This window comes from Moschus berezovskii, chromosome 6, assembly GCF_049115385.1.
Source record: "Moschus berezovskii isolate FMDL1 chromosome 6, NW_MosBer_1.0, whole genome shotgun sequence".
NCBI classification, from domain to species: Eukaryota; Metazoa; Chordata; class Mammalia; order Artiodactyla; family Moschidae; genus Moschus; species Moschus berezovskii.
Genome location: NC_142465.1, coordinates 29,120,521 through 29,142,486, shown reverse-complemented (window position 1 = coordinate 29,142,486; position 21,966 = coordinate 29,120,521). Strand labels below are relative to the sequence as shown.

Genomic DNA, 21,966 nt, shown 5'->3' with positions numbered 1-21,966 from the left:
CATTGTAAGCCTGTAAGTCAATTATCTGAGAGGTGGGAATACCCCACTACAAAAGATCTGGCACGCAGGGGGAATTGCTGAATGTTAGAAAGTTAGAATAAGAGGAGCTAGAACCATTTATTATGACAATATTAATTAATGACTTACCATTATGTTTACTTTTCACTTAAACCCCTCGTTGACCTCGTAACAGGAATAATTGTCCTCGAAGTGTGAGGAAACTGGAACTCTGGAAGTAAGCACAGGCATGGAGCGGTAGGAGACCAGAGACTCTAACCTAGTTGTTCTGACTCCAGACCGAGTCAGATTTGTACCTTAGCAAACCCCCACATGTTTATTCTTGTTTTGGAGCACCAGAAGAGCTTAAACAGCAGGAGACTTGACCCTGGACAAAAAAGGGCCTAACATTTATTTTTCTGTCCAGTATAATTTGGCATCTAACTCTGTCTTACCGCTGTCTTACCTTGTTGGTGTCAAGTCTAAGTTTGTGGGATCTTATTTGATATCTCTGCATCATTTTACATTGCTGATCATGGTCTTGAGACTCTGCTCCTGTGGCTTTCATGTCACATAATTCTATCCCTCTAACCCATGGTTTTTGTACTAAACTTAGCCTGAATAATGGCTAGTATTTATTGAATGCTTCTGACATGGTAAGTATTGTCCCAGTCTTTTTATATGTATTCACATGTAGTAATTTATTTAATCCTCATAATAATCCTATGAACCAGGTGTTATTATTGACTTTCTTGAAAAGAGATTTAGCAACAAAAGAAAAACAAGATTTTTTTTCTACATCAAAATTAAGTATGTTTGTTGTCAAGGGACACTATTAAAGAGTGATAACATACTCACAGAAGGGGAAAAACTTGCAAAGCATATATCTGATAAAAGATTAATATCCAGATGATATAAAGAACTCCTAAAACTCAACAACAAAATAAACCAATAGCCCAGTTAAAAAATGAGCAAAGAATTTGAGCAGATATTGCTCTGTGTGTAAAAGTCACTTAGTCATGTCCCATCTTTTGCGACCCCATGGACTATATATATAGTCCATGGAATTCTTCAGGCCAGAATACTGGAGTGGGTAGCCTTTGCCTTCTCCAGGGGATCTTCCCAGCCCAGGAATCAAAACCAGGTCTCCTGCATTGCTCTGAAGATACACAAATGGCTTCACCTTTCTTGACTTTTTAGCAGCATTTGACATGTTAATAGATGGGGAAACAGTGAGAGACTTTTTTTGGGGCTCCAAAATCACTGCAGATGGTGACTTCAGCCATGAAATTAAAAAGACACTTACTCCTTGGAAGAAAAGTTATGACCAACTGAGACAGCATATTAAAAAGCAGAGATGTTACTTTGCCAACAAAGGTCCATCTAGTCAAGGCTATAGTTTTCCCAGTAGTCATGTATGGATGTGAGAGTTGGACTATAAAGAAAGCTGAGCACTAAAGAATTGATGCTTTTGAACTGTGGTGTTGGAGGAGACTCTTGAGAGTCCCTTGGACTGCAAGGAGATCCAACCAGTCCATCCTAAAGGAAATTAGTCTTAAATATTCATTGGAAGGACTGATGTTGAAGCTGAAACTCCAATACTTTGGCCACCTGATGTGAAGAACTGACTCATTGGAAAAGATCCTGATGCTGGGAAAGACTGAGGGTGGGAAGAGAAGGGGACGACAGAGGATGAGATGGTTGGATGGCATCACTGACTCGATGGACATGAGGTTGAGTAAACTCTAGGAGTTGGTGATGGACAGAGAGGCCTGAAGTGCTGCAGTCCATGGGGTCACAAAGAGTCGATGACTGAGCGACTGAACTGACATGTTAATCACGGCCTCTGTTATAAAATACTTTGTTCATTCAGCTTCAGAACACCACTCTAAATCTGACTGCTCTCGTTCAGTCTTTGCAGTTTCCTTTTTATCTCCTGATTTCCAGCTTCAGATACCCCGAAGATCTCAGCGTTCCGACTCTATTCTCTGACCTATATTCATACCTTTAACCACATCCCAAACTGTGACATCTCCTAGTCTGGATCTCTCTCCTAAACTCGTATATTGAATTGCTTGTTCCTATTTCCACCTAAAGATTAATAAGTATTTCATATGTAGCCTATCCAAAACCAGTTCAGTTTCTACCCAAACCTTACTGGGTGCTCCTTCTCAATAATGGCAACTCTGTCGCTCCCTCCAGTTCCTCAGACTGAACACCATACAAGTTGCCTGACCTCCCCTTCCTTACGCTGCACATTCATTGCAGCAGCAAGTCCTGTTGGCTCTGCCTTCAACATAGGTCCAGAATTTGATCACCCCTCACCGCCTTCACTACCACCACCAAGTATCCCTCACACAGATCACTGCAATAGCCAACAGGTCTGCAAAAATCTAAGCCATGTTACTTTAATGCTCAACAACCTCCAATGGCTTCCTGAAGTGAAGTTGCTCAGTTGTGTCCGACTCTGCGACCCCATGGACTGTATAGCCCACCAGGCTCCTCTGTCCATGGGATTCTCCAGGCAAGAATACTAGAGTAAGTTGCCATTTCCTACTCCAGGGGATCTTCCTGACCCAGGGATTGGACCCACATCTCTTATATCTCCTGCATTGGCAGGCAGGTTCTTTACCATTAGTGCCACCTGGGAAACCCAGCATGCAGCATACACTCTAATTAAATGGCCATTATAACGTTGGCTAGTTGCAAAAATAAAAGGGAGGGACTTGGGAGGGTATGCAACTTACAGGGTATTTTTTAAAAAGTATTTATTTGGCTACATCAGGTCTTAGCTGAGGCACTCGGGCTCTTCCATCTTTGTTGCGGCATGCAGGATCTTTAGTTGCGGCTTGGGAACTCCTCAGTTATGACAGGTGGGATTTAGTTCCTTGACCAGTGATCAGATCTGAGCCCCCTGCATTAGAAGTACGGCGTCTTAGCCACTGGACTTCTGGGAAGTCCCAGTCTACGGTGTTTTAATGAATATAGATTATGTGATTTAAAAAATTTCAAAGCATAGGTCCCATGGGGAAGATAACATCAGGAGTCTTTGATAAAATGCTGAGAACATCTGGATTATTTATTCCAGGTTTTGAAGCTCAACTGAAACTCAAATTCAACATGATTTCAGTAAGAAAATATTTTAAATTTTAATACTGTGTCTGGTCATACCCTGGCTTCTGGACACACACAAACTTAAGGTTTTTTTTTTTTTTTTCCTAGTCTAACATTTCTCTGTATTTTGATTAAGTTATTTCAGCAAGAACAAACGATTGCTGCTTTGTCCCCTTTTTTCTAGGCCTCAATTTCAACCTAAGAGGGGATGGCTTATATGGATGATTATAAGCCCCAAATAACAATGAAATCCTGCACATTTGCAACTTATCAATTTCTTGAACTACATTTTTTTTTGTAATATACAAATGTTTCACATTTATCTTTGTAGGAAAAAATAGCTAAGTCACGCTTATATCAATGTTTAAGAGATTATCATTGTTAAATTCTTCAGATCTTGTGAAATATTCATACACTGAACATAGTACCCTTGTCACTGGCTATCATTAATCATGTATCATAGTTTAATCTTCTAAGTACAGGCAAGATAAGTAGCTTCATGACTAACAGCCAGGCATGGGTGCTAAAGAATAGTCAAAGAAAAATGCATTTCAGATCAAGGAACCACACCAAGCTCCATTTCAGCAAGTGTTTATAGATGATCCCAGACAGGAAACAAGAGAGATTCTTTTGTTCCTAAAATGAAATAAAAACCTAGTAATTCTCTTCCTTGAGCAAACCTTGCAATAGGACATCCCTTCATGATTTGAAGATCATGCTAAGAGGAAAGAAATAACATGTAATCAGAGAACAGCTGTCTCTTCTGAATTCTTACAGTCCCCTGTTAAAGCACTTGTATTGGACTGCTTTAAAAATAAGGTATTTAGTTCTTAGTAGGTTATTTTCTGTGTTGGAACCAGCTGCTGCTGCTAAGTTGCTTCAGTCGTGTCCGACTCTGTGCGACCCCATAGATGGCAGCCCGCCAGGCTCCCCCGTCCCTGGGATTCTCCAGGCAAGAGTACTGGAGTGGGTTGCCATTCTACATTGTTTTAAAACTATCTCCTTCCCCTGCCACCTCTTAACCTTCCTAGCCTCTAAAAATTGAATAATTTCCAAGATGCTCACCTGTGCCTATATTAGCTCTCTTGCACCCTGGAAGAGAAAGATGGTTTTACATCGCGGAACTGTATCTCTTTAAGAGACAATCTGAGAATCTTAATCCTAGAAGAGGATTCTGGAAGTCTAGTCCAATTCATAAATGACAACTGTCTTTTTCTTTTTCATTTTATTTGGAAGCTAATTACAATATTGTGGTGGTTTTGGCCATACATTCACATGAGCAACTGTCTTTTTCTTACTCAGAAAACTGGCTCATTATGATTAAATGATTTGTCTGAGACTGAGAAAGTAGCTTTGTCCATAATCCAACTCTGCTGACTTCCAATTCAGGTTTTTCTACTTTATCCTAGAGGTTAGCTGTAAAATTAAATGTATCCACAGGTAGCCTACTATAATGATGAAGGCTGGTTATCTTTTTAGAATTGGTTAGGGACACTGGTTCTGCCACTTCATGTGTATGACTCTGAGTGAGAAAACTACTGAGCCTGTTTTTTTAATCTTCAAACAACATATCTGGGTTCTAAGAACATGTTTATTACCTAACATTATTTTGTATATAAAAATTAATATTTTCTTGTACAGACACATCTAAGACATTACTTCGGACAAATAGGACTAATTTTCATATGGCCATTTTCTGTAAGAGTTTTATTAATTTTACAGATGTATATTCGGGGAAAATTACTATTTGCCAACTTTATTTTCAATGGTTATGGCACATCTGCTAAGGATCTTCAAAAGCAAACTGTGAAGACAAGGAGTGATTATCATAAGGGATATTTCCTACCCAATGACTTCAGGATCTGGTAAACTATATACAATCTACTTTATCTTTACACTTTTAATTTAAAAAATCTCAGGCAAGAGAAAAATTTCCTTGCCTCAAATCTTTTCTGCAAAGGTGTAGCTTATTTATTTAAAAGTTCAGTTCAAGAAAGATCACTTTCTCTTTAACCAGCATTCAGTCTGCAGAGCCACTGTGGAATTACCTTACCATGAATGTTCCCAAGACTATGGCTAAGCTTAGGAAAGTTAAAACCAACTTTCCATTCATTACATAGGAAAAGTATGATCCACTGGACCAAAACTCCCTTATTAGTTCAATATGCCATTTCTGTAAGGGAGGTCATGTAAGTCAAATGTAACAGGACGAGAATGTATCCAGTGACCGACAGTCACAGAGAATGGTTAAAATGGAGTTTTTAAACTTAATCTGCTGCTTTTGTGCTGTTAAATTATCATGTGAGGCACCTGAATGATCAAACAAAACTTAGACTAATTAATCCAAGGCTTCCCTAGACAACCGCTGTCTTTTGGGGAAAAATTTGGGGAAAAAAAAAGTACAATAGAAAAATAAAGACAGAAGGAACAGAAAAAGAAATTTTATCTTTTCTCTAATTCATGTTACAAACACCAGAATAAAAAAGGTACAAAATATAAAGAAGTACAGATTTTATTGGAGACTTAGACTTAGGAGGAGGAACAACAATAATACAGCTATGTACAAACCTACTGTTGGGATTTTGTAAAATCTTTTAAAACAGTTCACAAAAATTCATTATGATAAAATACATAAAGTTATCAAAGAAATTACTTTTAAAAAAAGGTTATACTCCCAAGTCTTCAAGTAGGGTTGGAAATGTAGTTTTACCATATAAAACATAAGTAGTCAAAAAGTAAAAATTAAAACATCTCTGAAAGAATATTTTCAAATGATATTTAAAAAATACACCTTAACATTCCGAAAGTATCTAAAGTGAAGGTAGACTTTAGAAACTATGTAAATAAGCCTGAACTTTGTAGGACAGTATGCAAATTCCTATTGTCAGTATTCATAAATAACAATGTTAAAAGTGAGTAGACAGGCCCCTCCCCATAACCAAGAATACATAAGGTGGGCTAACTGTCAAGAAATACAGTTAACTGTGCACTGATATAAGAATGCAGATGACGGAACTTTTTCATGTTTGGGTGAACACAAAATGTCAAATTCTGGCAGAAGATGAAAATAAGGCTCACCTATTTAATCTATATAGTCTATTAGAGAAAAAAATGAATGAGAAGACTTGAGGCATAAATTAAGAGTGTTTATAAGACAATAAAAAGCATTTGAATCATTTAGCTTTAAAATTCAAAATCATTAGACCCAGAGTCTACTCTTTTATTAAAAATATATATACACGCAGAGTAACATGTACAGTGCTTTGATTTACACAAACAGGAAAACATTGTGCAAAAAGAAAAACATTGAGAAGCATAAACATACTAAGATTTAAAAGGCAAAAATAACAGAATCCATGGGATGAAACATCTACATAACGATAATCATAATCCCAGGGTTGAGTTCTTCAGAATGAGCCTCGACAGTCTCTCAGTCGTATTTTAAAGGATACCTCATTGGCCAAATTTTTCTGCTGTGACAAGCCTTGGAAGAATAGCAGTTTCAGCTACTTTCACATGTACAGTCCCTGCTTAGTCTGCAATTACTTCAAACATGGTCTAAATCTACTGAAATGCTAGTATTACCAAAAGTATACATTTTCATTGTGTATAATAACCTTTGGTGTATAATATACAAATATTATATTGTATAATACAATAAACAAATATATTATTATAATAACCAAAGGTGTATAACAACCTTTGGGGGTGTTTTCAATATGCCTGTTCAGAAATCTTGTTCTCCAAATTAAATAAAAACATGTATATGACTATAGTGATGTTATGATATAAGGCCATTTGATAAATCAACTAGGTCAGAATATTTTAAAACTCCAGAGCAGCAGGGAACAAAAATAAAGAAACTTGCTAAAAACCTTATAGCAGATTCTAAAATGCAGCCTACATTAAGTCTAACAGGGATGGTACATCTACAAATGTTGCTAAAGTTCTCCCCAGATCTGAATCTCAAAAAGCAAGCTGAAAGCAACGTGGTAGATTCAGTAACAGATTAAAAGAAAAAGGCATTAAATTCCAGAAACAAGAGTTTAAGAATCACCTACAATGCAGCAAGAAAGCAAAGACTTTTTAGAAACTATGAAAAATTAGTTAAATGAGACTGTATTAATATTGTTGAGTAGAAAGTTTTTGAGAAAAGCAAAAGCAGAAATCATTAATTTGGGGAGGAGGGAAATTTGTTTTGGTGGCTAAGTTGCTTACCCTAAAACTAGAGACCAGATAATAAAAACTGTAAGAACAATGCTTCTCACTGGCAATTAATAATAACCATATTATATACCACATCCCTATTGTGATAAATTACTATAATGTCAAAGTCTGGTAGACTGTCTTGTCCACTGTCATCCCTTTATTTGAAAAGGATTAACGAACCAATTCTTGTTCACACATAGGCACACATACAAAAAAAACATTAAACTCAGTATGTCTTGTCAGCTTCAGGTTGTCTTCAGCCTTCACACTCTTGACGTTCCAGGAATGATGCGCGAGTTTAGGTTGGTTCTAGGATAGGCCCAGGGGCCTGGTTTGATCTGGGATCCCTGGGACCATACCTAGAACAAACCCAAACAAAACCAAACTCCTTGGGAGTGTTTTCAGCTCAGGCAGACTTCTGGCTTTTCACTCATGTGGACCTCCAGGGCTGTACCAGAACCATAAGCCAATCTTTACGGAATGGGTGTAACATATCTGGAGCTTTCTGTATGTTGCCAGATGCTAGTACTGGGCTTGAGTAAGCATTATTTAAATCATGTTATAAACAGAAGTACAAGTTAGTGAAATAAAAGTGCAGAAAACACTATGATTCAGCTAATACAGATTTCCATTTGAGCTAATATATTATAGATGTACTTGGGAAGGGAAAAAGAATAATGTAATTACTTGTAAAAGACATGTGTTAGTTTTCAAAATATGTTCAATGATTAAATAATTTGTAGGTAGCCGACCTTTAAGAAAATGCTAAAAAGTGAAAAATGTCAAGTCCAAAATAGTAAAATTATCTCTTATTTGGAGAAACTCTTAAAATATAAATGAGAGGAGAAATATACTTGTGCAACAGTATCTCACAGAATATACTCACTTTTAAAAATAGTGTATTCCAAAGTATACACAACTTAAATACTGTCCTACTGCAGTAAAATGTTTGATATGCAACAAATGAAATTAGTAAATAGAAATGAAACAAACTAATTGAATCGTCCACAGGTTAAAATATATGTTAAAATTTATAGCATTTAAAACATATGTATTTTAATTTATCACACATTTTAGGATATCCATAAAAATCAACTCCTTATTCATGTTAAACTTTTGTATATGTGAATTCTGGAATCAGTTCACCCTCTTTTTGATATACAGCAATTATACTAGGTAGAGTCATTTTCTTCTCACAACTACATTCAAAGAGAATTTTTCTCCTTGTATCACCAAACCAAGTTTGGCCTCATAACTATTTTGTAATGGCAGCTTCAACTTAAGACAGTATTTTGGATCATCTATTTTTTGATGAATATTGTATCCTAATTCCCTTGTAGTAGCATGAATAACTGAAAGCTGACTTTGAGGCATGGCCGTAAAATAAGTGGATTGATTCTCTAATTACCGTGTAATTAGATGGCAGGATGAATCAACATATGGTTACTAGAACAGAATCAGACTATTGGTAAAACCAAGTAGTTCAGTGCTAATCCCAGACAAGTATCCCTTTCCAGACAGGTTTGAATTTTACTTGCAAATATTATATAACATGCAAATCTAATGTTTATTTTTCACAAGAAAAATAATCATGCTTGATTAATTAACACATAAAATTATAACTTAAACATGCAAAATACAGAATGCCAGTGGGAATTTAGTCATTCAAGTATCTGTCAAGATCATTAGATCTAACACTTTTATGTTTGGCCAGCTTTTAATATACATTTAATTGAATAAAAGATAATTATCTTAAAAACTTGTAAAATGAAAGAATAATTTTCCTGTGTATAACTGTCTTGATTCTGAAACCCTTACTACCGTTCCGTTCTCCATGGTGTCAATAACAAGTTTCCTTATTTTCCAGGGCTCAACCTACTTCGTGTTTTGAAAATAAGGATACATTTCTCTAAAAATAAAACTGACATAACAAAAACAACCCAGCCAAAGAAATTCTTGGCATCATGTGGTATCAAACTCAAATAGAAAGTACTATAGAAAAAGCTAATTTGACTAGACTGGTTTTAATCAGCGCCAAAAATATTAGCAGCATGAAATATATAGAAGGTAAAGTATGGAAACAAAATGGTTTCTTTGGTATACTAACAGCTCTTCTATTTGGAGAACAGGACTCTAATCCAGTACGCTTAAAGACAGCAATGAAACAGGTAATAAATTATAATTCATGTAGTTAGGTATAATCCAGTTTTTCATGCTTTCACTGAGTCAGTTTACTCTTTGTATTTCTTATACATTATGCTAGCTCTCTCAGTCAGCTGTTTTCCAAAACGGAAGCAGTCTAGAAGGAACATTCTGAAGGCAGAGAAAGGCTATCGCTACAGGCACACTTCAGTGAGCAGTAATAGAGAAATCAAAACTATGAAATCAAAGGCACAGCAGAATGGAGTGACTTAGTAAAGGGGCATATAGCTTTCAGTGCCTGAGTAGTTTATTACAGTAAAGCTGTTGTTAGTAACAATCATTTTGACATCAAAATTTTTTCAGTGTATTTCATGTATTGCTTAAGAAGACAGCAATGCATATTGTTGTTGTTTTTTTTAAAGATTTTCTTTAGTAATTATCCCCCAAAATTTAAAAGCTCTTTAGAGGTTTAAGCTCTACAGAAAACTGGGATATCTAGAATGACTCATTCCCCAAATATTCAGTTAGGCAGTTCTTACTAAATTAGCCATGCATGTTTAGTCTCAAACCAATAGTTCTAGAATATAAATCTTGGTGAATAGAGGTGAAGTCTACTTATAGTGCTCTAAGTTTTAAGTTCGTACACTATATTAGAACACTTAGCAAGAACAAAATATTTAACATTTTCCTAAAATATATACAGTGATTTATACAAAGATAGTCAAATTTTCTTTTATGGCTGAATTCATTAATGGAGAGTCCTAGAAACATCACCATATAAAAATTGAATTAATACTCTAAATGTATGGCAATCACATATTCAAACAAGTATTTTTAGCAAATTCTTAGTTAAGAACTAAGAAGCAAACAAAAGTATGCTGAGCAGCCAAACAGGTACCACAAAGTCCATGCACTTTACTGACAGAAAAGCCCCTTAAGCCTTGTTCAGTCTACTTACTCTTATTTTAGACACAATTCTAGCAAGCTTGGCAATCTGGTTTCTCAGTCCACAGCAGATTAGAAGCAGCAAGTTAGGGGCCTAGTGCAGGAAGCAGGCACACAAGACAGCAGCAAAAAGTGACAACTGATTATAAGGGAAGATAGAGAAACTGTGAAAAACAGATATGACTCAAAAAGCACAGCAATGCAAGGTCATGTAGTAAAGGGGCATTCTATATCACAGCAGCCCCTAAGGGCTAATTTCTGTTTATCACCTTATGTTCTTAAAGATGACAAAGAAAATGCCGAGAAGTAGAAAGTATATTTTAGAATATTTCTGATAAAACTGTTAAAAAAATTAATGATTAAATGGATTTGCCTCAGTTAACTGAAAAATTAAATTATGCAAGGTAGCCACCTTAGCATATGATATAGCCAGTGATGATGTAATGAATTGTTACTGTATTTAAGATATTTTCCCTTCTAAAATATTTGTAGTTTTCTTTTTTTTGGTTGCACCATGTGGCATGTGAGATCTTAGTTCCCCAATGAGGAACTGAATCCATGGCCCCTGCAGTGAAAGCACGGAGTCCTAACCACCGAACCACCAGGGTGTTACTTGTAGCTCATCTCGTAATTCTCAGTGTGATTTGCATAAATGTCTTATAAGTAGAATTGGAGGAATAAATCAATCTTTATGCTTTTTCTGGTTATCCACTGTAGTTCAAATAACGAGCTATACTACAGCCTTATGGTATTCAGCTCTTGTTTTGCTTGGATAGAGAAAAAATATGCTGTGATTAAACCAGATCCATTGACCTTTTCTTCCCACATGATATTTAATAATTTATCAAAATATTTCATATTTTACATTACTGATGATGTGTAAGTAAAAGTCCTCTAGGGTTGCTTTTGGTTAATACTCCAGTGACTTATAATTGTGTTAAATGTATCAGAACTTAATTCTTTTTATGCTTTAACATTAAAAACTTCACCATTTTTATTATGTGAATCAGAATATTACTATTTATTTTTCAAAAAAGTTGAGTTTAAAATTTTTTGACCTATTTTATTAACATATTTACTAACTGGTTACTAACATAAACAGATCTTGTTTCCCAGCCTCAAATGTTTTATTTTCTTTTTAACTGTGTCTGAAAAGTCAGAAGTCACAAATATCATTTAGTAATTCAGAGAATTTGGGTTTTGCTAGAAAAACTCCCCATGATATTATTACTTCAGCTGCACTGATAGCTTTTAAATGACAGAGATCTGGGATTTAAACTCAGGTCTATCCTTCTATATTAAATCCTTAAAACCATATTCTTAAATTTCCATAGGAAGTTGCCTTAAATGTATTTTTCCTGACTTTATCTTCAACAACTTCAGAAGTTAAACTTGAGTCAACTGCATCAATTTCTAATGAAATATATTCACACGCTTACAATTGATTTTAATGAGGACTTAACTTAGGAAGTCAGATAAAAGAGACAACTTGTGAAAATAAGCGATGAACTGCCAATCCAGGGCCAGCAAGAGTCTGGCCCTAGATAGGCCAGGTATGTCGACTTTCACTGAAGGCCTGGGGAAAAAAGAATTTAAGATATGATAACTGTCACCAGACCATTTACTGCCATGACTTTCCTAATTGTAGGCAAAGGGCAAAAATCTTGTCTTTAGGAGTGACCTAAATGCCTCTTTTATTGAAACATTTATATTAAAAGCTCTCATGATATTACTCCTTACAAGAATTATTCTGTCAAAATACCACTGTTAAATTTGGAAAGCACAATTACAAGTTTTCCCCACAGAATATTTTCCCCAGAGGGCTTCTTTTGGACAGAGGATGACAGCTATAAAACTAGTCACAAGCCTGATAAGAAAAATTGAAATATTCTGAGAAAAGTAACAAAAATATCTTGTTATGTTACACTTATTTATTTCCTAAGGTATTCATGGCAAGAACAATAAGATCCTAGACAGAGTTGTTAGATTTTTACTGGGTATAAATATCACCTAGATCTTGTTCCAAAATGAACACTAAGAATATTTGAGAGTATGGCCCCAAATCTGCATTAAAAAAAAAATAAGACGTACAGTTTATTCTAATGCAGGTGGCCCCACGGCGGGGGGTGGGGGCGGGGCAGGGGAGGGAGAGGAACAGAGAAACACTGACTGCTAGACTATTGTAAGAGAAAATTGGGAATTTTCACAGGTAAAATAATATTTCACCTTGGAGATATTCTAAAAATCGACAAATTTTGAAAAGTACATAAAAAGAACATTCAATTACAATTCCAAGATCCTTATTATCATGATTTCAAGTAGAATTTTCATAGAACTAAGTAACAACTAGTGAATAAAACAGATCAGAATGGAAGGTTAAGAATTCCTGAATAAAAATAATAATAAAAAAAAAAGAATTCCTGATTAAAATTAGTCTTTCAAAATTAAAAAGTATCATTTTAGAAAGTATTAAATAAAACTGGCATAATATAATGAAGCTATTTTCCTCAAACTCGTGTAGTAAAAATATATATATAATAATAGAATTAAAATAAACTCTAATTCTGTGTATAAGGTTATATAGATTAAGAGAAAGATTATCCAAGTTTTTCCATAATTCTAAATTCAAGGAAAAAAGGAGTTGGCAAACTAAGCAATTTCAAGTGAAAATAAACTCTAAGCATTATCATTTATGAATAGTTACAGTAACACAAAATTTTTTCTTGAAATTTAGCTATTTCTAAATGTTAAACTAGGCCCACCCTAAGATATTGCTCCTAAGAGCTTAATTATAGGTAAGTCCCAGAATATTTGGCAACTGGAAGAATCACTTATAGTATATGAAATCGCTATTATTCCTATAAAGCAGAACCAAGTTTTTCCTCAGGACCAAAAATAAATTTCCTTAGATTACTGGGGAAAAAATAAAATCCCTTTTGTTATACAAAAATGTTCTCATTTGAAGTGCTAAGTTACAAGAATTTAAATGTGTTTTTTAACTCCAAAGGCATACTAGATTCATAATTTCCTTTCTAGGACAGTAGCATAAATAGAGTTTTTCCTACATTTTCCTCAAATAACATCTGTAAACTATGTCAGTGCATAGGAGCTATAGGTAGTAAAAAACAATATACTCTTGAAAATATCACTGTTTGAAAATGTAATCACAATACAAAACAGATGAAACTGAGACAATTTGGAGAGCAACCTCTTAGGAGGTAGTTTGTAAATAAAGTATTAAGGAGACAAGGATGCTTTCCAGGAAGTCAACAGGATGTTTTCATAATCTTATTAAGGTGGAGAGGGTACAGCTTCAGACTAGAAACTAGCAGCACCATGATTTACTGATGTCAATGGCACCCATTATCTCTAGGGAAACTGATAAAAGAAACTTTTTTATAAAGTTGGGGGTGAGGCCTTGAACTAAAGAGATCCCACTTTGATATCACCTCTTTTAGTTGCAACAACAGAAAAAGATAAATACACAAAAAAATTGAAGGATAATTCCTAAAAAGTGCAATATTTTTCTTTACAAGATCATTAAGAAATCTTAACATACTGAATACACATACAAACAAGGACACATGTTATAACCCAAGTACTTTTGAAACCATGGTTTAGTTCCAAACCCCAGTACACATCAATTTCATGAATTCAACTTTTTTTATTCAGAACGTGTATCTTTAAGACTGGTAATAAACAAAAATTAAATACAAACAACTTGTTATTGACATAATAGCTGCAGTTATTAACTGCGAGAATACAGTAAAAAGGAGCCTTACTAAATGTTAATGTTCTTGCAACAGAATTATCCCAGTCATTTTATGGTAGTAAATTCTGGCAAGAAATGATAAATTCATTTGTTATTAAAGATTACTTAAAGAGTTTCCAAGTCAATCAGTTGTGCTGCAAATAAAACAGCAATTTATTCAAGAGAGCCCTTACCTTTCTCTTATTCTCCTAAAAGGTCTGCCATTCATAGGTAACTAGTATTTCCAGATCAGTTGTTCAAACCCAGGTTCTTCCTATAAATTCACATCTTAGCTTTAAATACAGTACACTTACACTCATTTTCCCTTTCCAGCGTTATAGCTAGTCTTGAAGTTAAAACACTTTCACAAAAAAAGAATAAAATCCTTCACATAAATCTTGGTTCTTACTTGTCTTCTACACCTCATTTTCATTTTCTTGTATTATTTGTTCTTCCTCCTCATCACCAAAAGTCTGTTCCTGCATGGTGGTAAAGGAGAGAGATCTAGCAGCCACTTCTGCAGCGAGGCCAGCAGTGAAAGTGAAATCAGGGGACAGCTGTAGCTGTGCCAGCCTCTGCTTGATGGAGGGCTGTGATGAGACCCTGGGGGCTGGGTGGGCAGGGGCCAGGCCATCTACATCTGCCTGCGGAGACTCATCTTCACTCTCACATTGGTAATGTGCTCTTTTTTCAGCTCCTTGGAAGAAGACTTCATTTGCAGAATTGTCTTTATTTTTACCATCTAGAGGGTATTCACATAAATACTCAGTCCTACTACTTATTTCATTGTCAGCTGTAGAGGTTTTATTATTTTCCTCTTCAGTATCATTTTTACCAACTTTCCCCATATCTGAATCCACTGATGGTTCTGAATTACTTATGGGTTCCACTGCGTCTACAGGAGACAAGGATTTCAACACAGCTTCAAAGGAAAAAAAAAAAAAGAAAGAAAAATAATAACTAAAAACTCAGCAATGATTTAAACTTTAAACTCCCAGTAGGTTTTTCTTATAAAGAACAATAAATGAAAGCTAAATAAAACTTTCTAGTAAATCAAAGTAAATTTATAAAACCAGAGAACTTTATAAGAGATAAAATACCTAAGACATGAAATGAGATGGGGTTTTGATAAACATTTTAAAACACCTCATGTATTCTCTTAATTCAAAACATTAGTGTTTTCAAGGTGTGGCTCTTGAACCAACAGCATCAGTCAGCATCACCTAGGAATTTTTTAGAAATGAAAATTCTTCAGCTCCACCTCATACCTACTAAATTGGAAACTGAATGAGGACTGGCTATGGTTTTACAAGCCCTCTGCTGGATTCTGATGCACATTGAAGTTTGAGAACCACTGTACTAAAGGATAAGCAGCATGGTTTTCGCCAATAGTATGATAGATGAAACACCTAAGAGCAATCCAAGTAATAATCCTATCATCATCAACACACACATATTTACAAGTTAAAACATCATGGAAAAAAATTACAACATACAATTCAACTCACTTGTCAACCACCTAATAAGACCCTGATGACAGTAAAGCCATAACTTCTACATATTTTAACGCCACAGAAAAATATAAAATAAAACCTGTATTCCATATCAACTACTGTACAAAGCGTAGTACATAAATATTACATCCATACGGCAGAAGTTGTCCTTTCAAGGAAAATGAAGTTTTAGTTAGCCCCTCTTGATGTTAGTAGGCAGTGGGTTGCTTGCTACGCAGTCTCTCCTCCCAGTATGAGGGGTTAGTACAATACAATATGTTATGAAGCATGACGGAAGAAAAAAAAGTGCGTCTTGACGATCTGGCGTTTATTTTAAAAAATAATTTGTAAAACGTGTCCATTTCCAAGAAACAGATCCCTAAGCTGCAGTAACTCCACTAGAGAAGCAGCAACAACAGAAAAAAATGGCCACAGCAGGTTCCAGTGTAGAATTTCCCTCTCTAATTCCATTCGGACTTTACCCCTGTAGGCAGAGATGAAAACAACTCTGGAAGATGTACTGAAATTTTTCATGGGAAAAGCATTTTAAGGTATCAGCTTTTTACTTACTTTCATAAACTAAATTAGCATTATGCCTTTTCAAATGTAAACTATCAAAAGCATATACCTGAAAAAGAGATATTTCTCTCATCATTATTATCTTTACCCATACTGTCAAGAGGATAGTTTTAAAGCCACATGAAAAAAGTACTAAACAGTAAAAAAGGATACAAGTTTATATACAGTGCTATTTTTAGACTTTGTGTACAACTTTGTGTACAGTGTTAGCTGATAAATCTGTTAATTCTTAAAGGAAGCAACACATATTAGAAGTTGATTGATAGTCCTGATTATTGTTAGTTAAATGAGGGCAGGTAATCTGTATAATGCAACAACGAACTAGTATGTTAACACCATGCTAGAATATAAACCTCCAGGACTGTACGGATTTTCGTCTCTTGATCTATGTACTACTTGATCAGTAGTAAACCATATCTTATTATCTATTTATTGAGTAATTTTCTAAATGAATACTGTGGGGGATAATAAAGCCCCTATTTAAGAACACTGTAATTTAATTTCAGAAACAAACAAAAAGAATAGAACACACAGGAAACAATAGTGTCTAGAAGCTAATACTCCTAATCTCTGATTTATGAAGGACAAGCGGGTTGCAGGAACTCTGCTTTGTTGCTCAAGAAACCCTTTCATTTCGCAACAGCGTCCCCTGCATGTGAGGCTCTGCAGCAGGGGAGAGGGGGGAGGACTGGACAGTAAGAGGGGACTCATGGAGGAGAGACTGGTGGACAGGACAGCACTCCTGTGAAGGGGGTCACCATGAACACTTTTCATTAATAAGAACAGCAAGCTTGCAGAACCATTGTCTAATTAGTTACAAATAGAGGAAGATATCTATTACTAGAAATAGTGGGGAATATAATTGAATATGGTGGACTCATGATGGAGAGGCTTGAAACCAGGAATAAGAGTTCAGATTAAATATGATAAAAAAGGGGAAACTACTGTAGGTTTTTAAGACAGCTATTAATAGACGCAAACCTAAGGGCTTAGAAGCTATTTTCAAAAATAACTTAGAAGAAAAAGGTATTGAAAAAGCAAGTCAGCTAAGAGGCTATTATAATATATGAGCATAAGCTTATAAGTGTGCACTAGTAGCTCAGTCATGTCCGACTCTTTGCAACCCAATGGATGGTAACCCAATGGATGGTAGCCCACCAGGCTCCTCTGTGCATGAAATTCTCCAGGCAAGAATACTGGAGTGGAGAGTCATTCCCTTCTCTAGTGGATCTTCCCGACCCAGGGATTGAATCCGGACCTCCTACATTGCAGGCAGATTCTTCACCATGAGAACCACCAAGGAAGCCCAACCTTACAAGGACCTGGGCTATAAAGGGGATCAATGGGAAGAAAGGAGGACAAAATCAAGAGGTATACATCTGGACAAGGGAGGATGGCAGGGCCCCAGAGAAGAAAAGAGAATGACGAGGAACCTTCCAGAGTAATCCATATACTTCTAGTGAAAAAGAGAAAGGGAAGAGAAGGCAGTTGATTTTGAGACTCCACATATACTAAAATAGAAGGGAAGTCCCACTCTACCTGCTTAGAAATCCAGAGGAATTAGTTCTTGAATTAGGAATTAGCTAGTTTGATGATACTGTTGAGTACTAAGCTTCCCCTCTCTTCCTCCCCTGCCTCCTATGAAGCTCTAAAGAAAAGAAGGGTGGTTACATAAAAAAGTTCAAGGGTAATCTTAGCTATTTACCAGTCATCCACTTTTGTACAAATCCAAATATGGAGATAGCGTGCACATAAGTAACTCTGCCTTCCATCTTCTAAAGTATTCAAATCAATTATTATTAAGTAACCTAGTGATATAGCTAAGGGCCTAGGGTTTAATTCATTTGTTTCAACAGTGAACAGTTATTAATTTTGTATTATATTAAAAATTATAATTGAGAAAAGGGTTTAGAATCTTGAACTCATTGAAACAAATTTTGTAGAAAAATAGAGTAACTGATGAGAAAGTCTGACTTCATATTCCCAATCTGATTATATAGTAACTCTTTTATTGATCAAATTGGATTATGACTCTTTTAATGATCAAACTGATTTTGTGTCTAAAAGACAAAGTACTATACTTACTGGTGGATCCCTAAAATGAACACCGTAAGAATTCTGTGGCTAAGATTTACAGTTCAAGAAAAAAGAATCCCTTACATTGAAATAAACTTTTACTCTGAAGTCAGTGCTTACCATGATCACTAAACAGAAGCTGCTTCCATTTCTGCCTTTCTGCCTCTGATGCTTTAAATCCCAGCACAGACTTCAGTTCTTGGAGCACCCTCTTGGATTCTTCATGTTCACGCTTCTGTCTCTCTCTGTCTTCTTGAGACAAGTAATAAAAATCATCCTTTCTGAAATCAGTGTCCATATCAATATCATCTACATAAGCTTCTAACTCCTGAAAATGAATAAAAGAAAAAGCACGGTACTTCAAGCAGACAGTTTTCCAGTAGCATTCACTGACTTGAACCTATCGAACTCCAAGATTAAAAAAAATAAGGACTCCTGGCATAGGTCACTAAAGCACAAGTTGGGCATACAAAGCAAACACAGATAAACTGAAATCTTAACGAAACTTACTTGATACTAAAAAGAGTTGTGGATAAGAAAGTTTAACAACTTCAGTCATTATTTTTCTACTCTGATACCATTCAATAGATCTAGTCAAGAGTCAAGCTATTAGCTATGTCAAAATCAATCAAAATTAGCAGGGCTGTTGGTTTACGGAGGTAGTCAGGTATGTTAGCTTTCTTTGATAGACATTTGTGTTTCTTTCTGACTCTTCAGGAAGTCTGAACACTATTGCTAGGATTAGGGAACACCTCATCTGATGGTTCTCCTTATCTCTAAGGTGAAGGGTAGGATCCTTATTACTCAGCTTCTGTTGCAGCTATGGTTAAGGAAAATTATTTGGGATCCTCTAATCAGGTGTAACTGGGTCAGATCTGATTCAGCAGCTTGTGATAAAAGAAACAGGCATTTTAAGGAATCTATTCCAGCACAGATGGTGGCAGACAGTTTCCAGAGGTAGAGGTTCTCAATGTAGTCCTCATTATTTAGCATGATGCGACAAGTGGCAGTGCCTGCACCCAGCCTGCGTCAAGCTCACTATCTGGCCCTCTCAAATATTCTGTCAGCTAGCTAACGGTTTTAAATAACTTTCTTTGTTAAACTAAGTAGGGTTGCAATTAAGAATACTGAATAGACAAAATGACGAAGAAAAAGAAGTCTTCAGAAGAAAAAGTCTTCTTCAGAATAAGCAATCTATTGTCAATATCTAACTTAATCATCTAAAAAGTATTTTTTAAAGTGAGGTATAACATACATCCTGACGATCTGCACTTCTGGGCTTCCCTGGTGGCTCAGATGGTAAAGAATCTGCCTGTAATGCAGGAGACCCAGGTTCATGGGTCGGGCAGACCTCCTGGAGAAGGGAATGGCTACCTATTCCAGTATTCTTGCCTGGAGAATTCCACGGACAGAGGACCCTGGAAGGCTACGGGTCGCAAAGAGTCAGACACAACCAAGCATCTTTCACATAACTTACATAGATGCATTCAAAGGCACAAATCTTCAATGTAAAGGATTTTTACATATGTACACATACTGGGAACCACCACTCTGATCAAGACAAAAACATTTCCAGCATCCCAGAAGGCACCTTTACCAATGTACTAACTGTTAATGTGTTTCATCACTTTCGAGTATTTAAGAAATGGACAATTAGATATAAACAGGAAAATCTGCTGGTAGATTCAATGGATTAAAATTCAAGGCACTAAGAACTAATGATATAAATTCAATACACTGTGTTGTAATTTTTGAAGATCATTAGAAATATAAATTCAACAACTGTGCACAATTATTCAACAACTGTTCTGTGCCAAGTAGCTTCAGTCGTGTCGGACTCTTTGCGACCCTATGGACTGTAGCCCACCATGCTCCTCTGTCCATGGGATTTTCCAGGCAAGAATACTGGAGTGGGTTGCCATTTCCTTCTCCAGGGGATCTTCCTGATCTAGGGATTGAACCTGTGTCTCTTATATCTCCAGAATTTTCAGGCAGGTTCTTTACCACTAGCGCCACTTGAGAAGCCCTCAAAATGGGGTGCCATGCGCTCCTCCAGGGGATCTTCCCAAACCGGGATCAAACCATCGATAATTTTAATTCAATAATTACCCATGTCAATTACAGAGAAAGGGAGGTAAGGTTTGTACATGAAACTCTTTAGAGGGAAAAAAGGCAATTTTCATCCTTACCTGCTCCTCAGGGATTGGATCTTTGTCTGCAATGTGTAGAGGAGGCTGCATCAAAGGTACCACAGTACAGCGTGGGTTCTCACACGCCATTTCAGGTTTACCTTAAAAAGGAACACAGAAATGAGTGAATATCTACTAAAGTTAATAAATATTTATAATTTAAATAAACTCTTAGAGAAGAAAACCTGTTTTATCTCTTCCTTTTTCACCTTACCATAGTACTTGGCACACAGGAGGTACTCTAAATACTTGAACAATCAACTTTACTCATGGCATAGAAACAGACTCAAGAGAGACCATCATCACTCTTCCCTACGAAAAACAAACTTCAATTCTGCACTTAAACCATTTTTATTCTCAGGAGAAATTAGGATTGGAAATGAGTTTCATAAGTAAAAGATTGAAAAGATCATCTCAGGTGAGCTTAACTTCAATTAATGATTAAAAAAGTGTTTGGCATCCAATCTCGGGGTTATTTAGCCTCATATTCAGCTCTCTTTTATCATTATCTGTCTACTTTAAAGAAGTAGGAGTTAAGCCTCTAGATTTTTACCTTTCAAGAATAATGACAGATAAATGGTTTGGGTCAGAGTTGGGGGAGACTCTTGGCTAGCATGGGCTGGTATGGTCAGAGCAATCTAGGCTAGCGGGGGAGAACTCTCAGTGGGTATAATCAGCAGAAATGTGACTTAGCCTACAGTGTCAGGTGACTAGTTACATACAAAAGGCTGAGTAAATAAGTAAATATATTGAAACTAATGACAGTCAAGCTTCTCATTATCACAGAAGGGAAGAACACATACAGAGAAGGAGGCCAGAATAAACTATGTGGTAGTGAAACTGAATTGGAGGTACTGGTATGAATGCGTGGTATCTAACACATATGGACAGATAGATATACAAATAGATGTGTGTGTACATGTCTATGAGTGTGTGTGTGCTCAGTTGTGTCCAACTCTTTTGCAACCCAATGGACTGTAGCCTGTACATGTATAAATGCAGATGTATTCCACAGTTCTGTACACTGAGAAGTGGCAAAAGCAGTAATATCCCAGTGGCCATGAGCATCCCTAGCACTTAAGATCTTGGTTTCTAAAAGTAATTTTCCATTAAAAATGAGGCTTCTTGGAGACAAGGCAGATGTTAGGGCTGGAGGCAAGGAAAGTATGAGACAAAGTCAACAAGTGCTCAAAGAATGATGGTGACAGGAACCACCTTGAACGGGCTCCCTCTGGTTGAACTATGGACAACCTGAGCAACAATATAAAATAAAGTAACTAATTATGGTCTATTGAATAAAATAAGAATCCATACTAATATAAATGTGTAAATAAGTAGAAAGGGGGATGCTTAACCTTAAAATAGTGTCAACTAGTAAATGTAGGTGGAAAACGGAATTAGAAAACTACCATTTGGCAACCACCACAGCAATATCCAATTGAAGCAAGAACTATCAATGGATGCTAAAAGT

General features: G+C 36.0%; 2 protein-coding genes across 5 annotated transcripts in view; one reads left to right on the top strand and one right to left on the bottom strand.

Moving 5' to 3' along the window:
• LOC129535967 (uncharacterized) overlaps window positions 1-5,251 on the top strand; it is a 126,958-nt gene extending 121,707 nt beyond the window's left edge. Inside the window, exon 15 of the mRNA XM_088836980.1 lies at window positions 4,834-5,251. Coding sequence (XP_088693106.1) covers window positions 4,834-4,980 — 147 coding nt within the window. The 3' untranslated portion in view covers window positions 4,981-5,251. The remainder of the gene's footprint in view (window positions 1-4,833) is intronic.
• Window positions 5,252-7,736: 2,485 nt separating this feature from the next.
• The window catches only part of VEZT (vezatin, adherens junctions transmembrane protein), a 77,655-nt gene continuing 63,425 nt past the window's right edge, over window positions 7,737-21,966 (bottom strand). For 3 of the 4 annotated variants that reach the window (XM_055396770.2, XM_055396771.2, XM_055396772.2), the window contains exons 10-12: window positions 20,496-20,596; window positions 18,427-18,634; window positions 7,737-15,080 (exon numbers count right to left, since the gene is read on the bottom strand). In XM_055396770.2, coding sequence (XP_055252745.1) covers window positions 14,575-15,080; window positions 18,427-18,634; window positions 20,496-20,596 — 815 coding nt within the window. In that variant the 3' untranslated portion in view covers window positions 7,737-14,574. Of the gene's footprint in view, window positions 15,081-15,132; window positions 16,136-18,426; window positions 18,635-20,495; window positions 20,597-21,966 lie in introns of those variants that run through there. The other variant, XM_055396773.2, reaches the window with a different exon arrangement.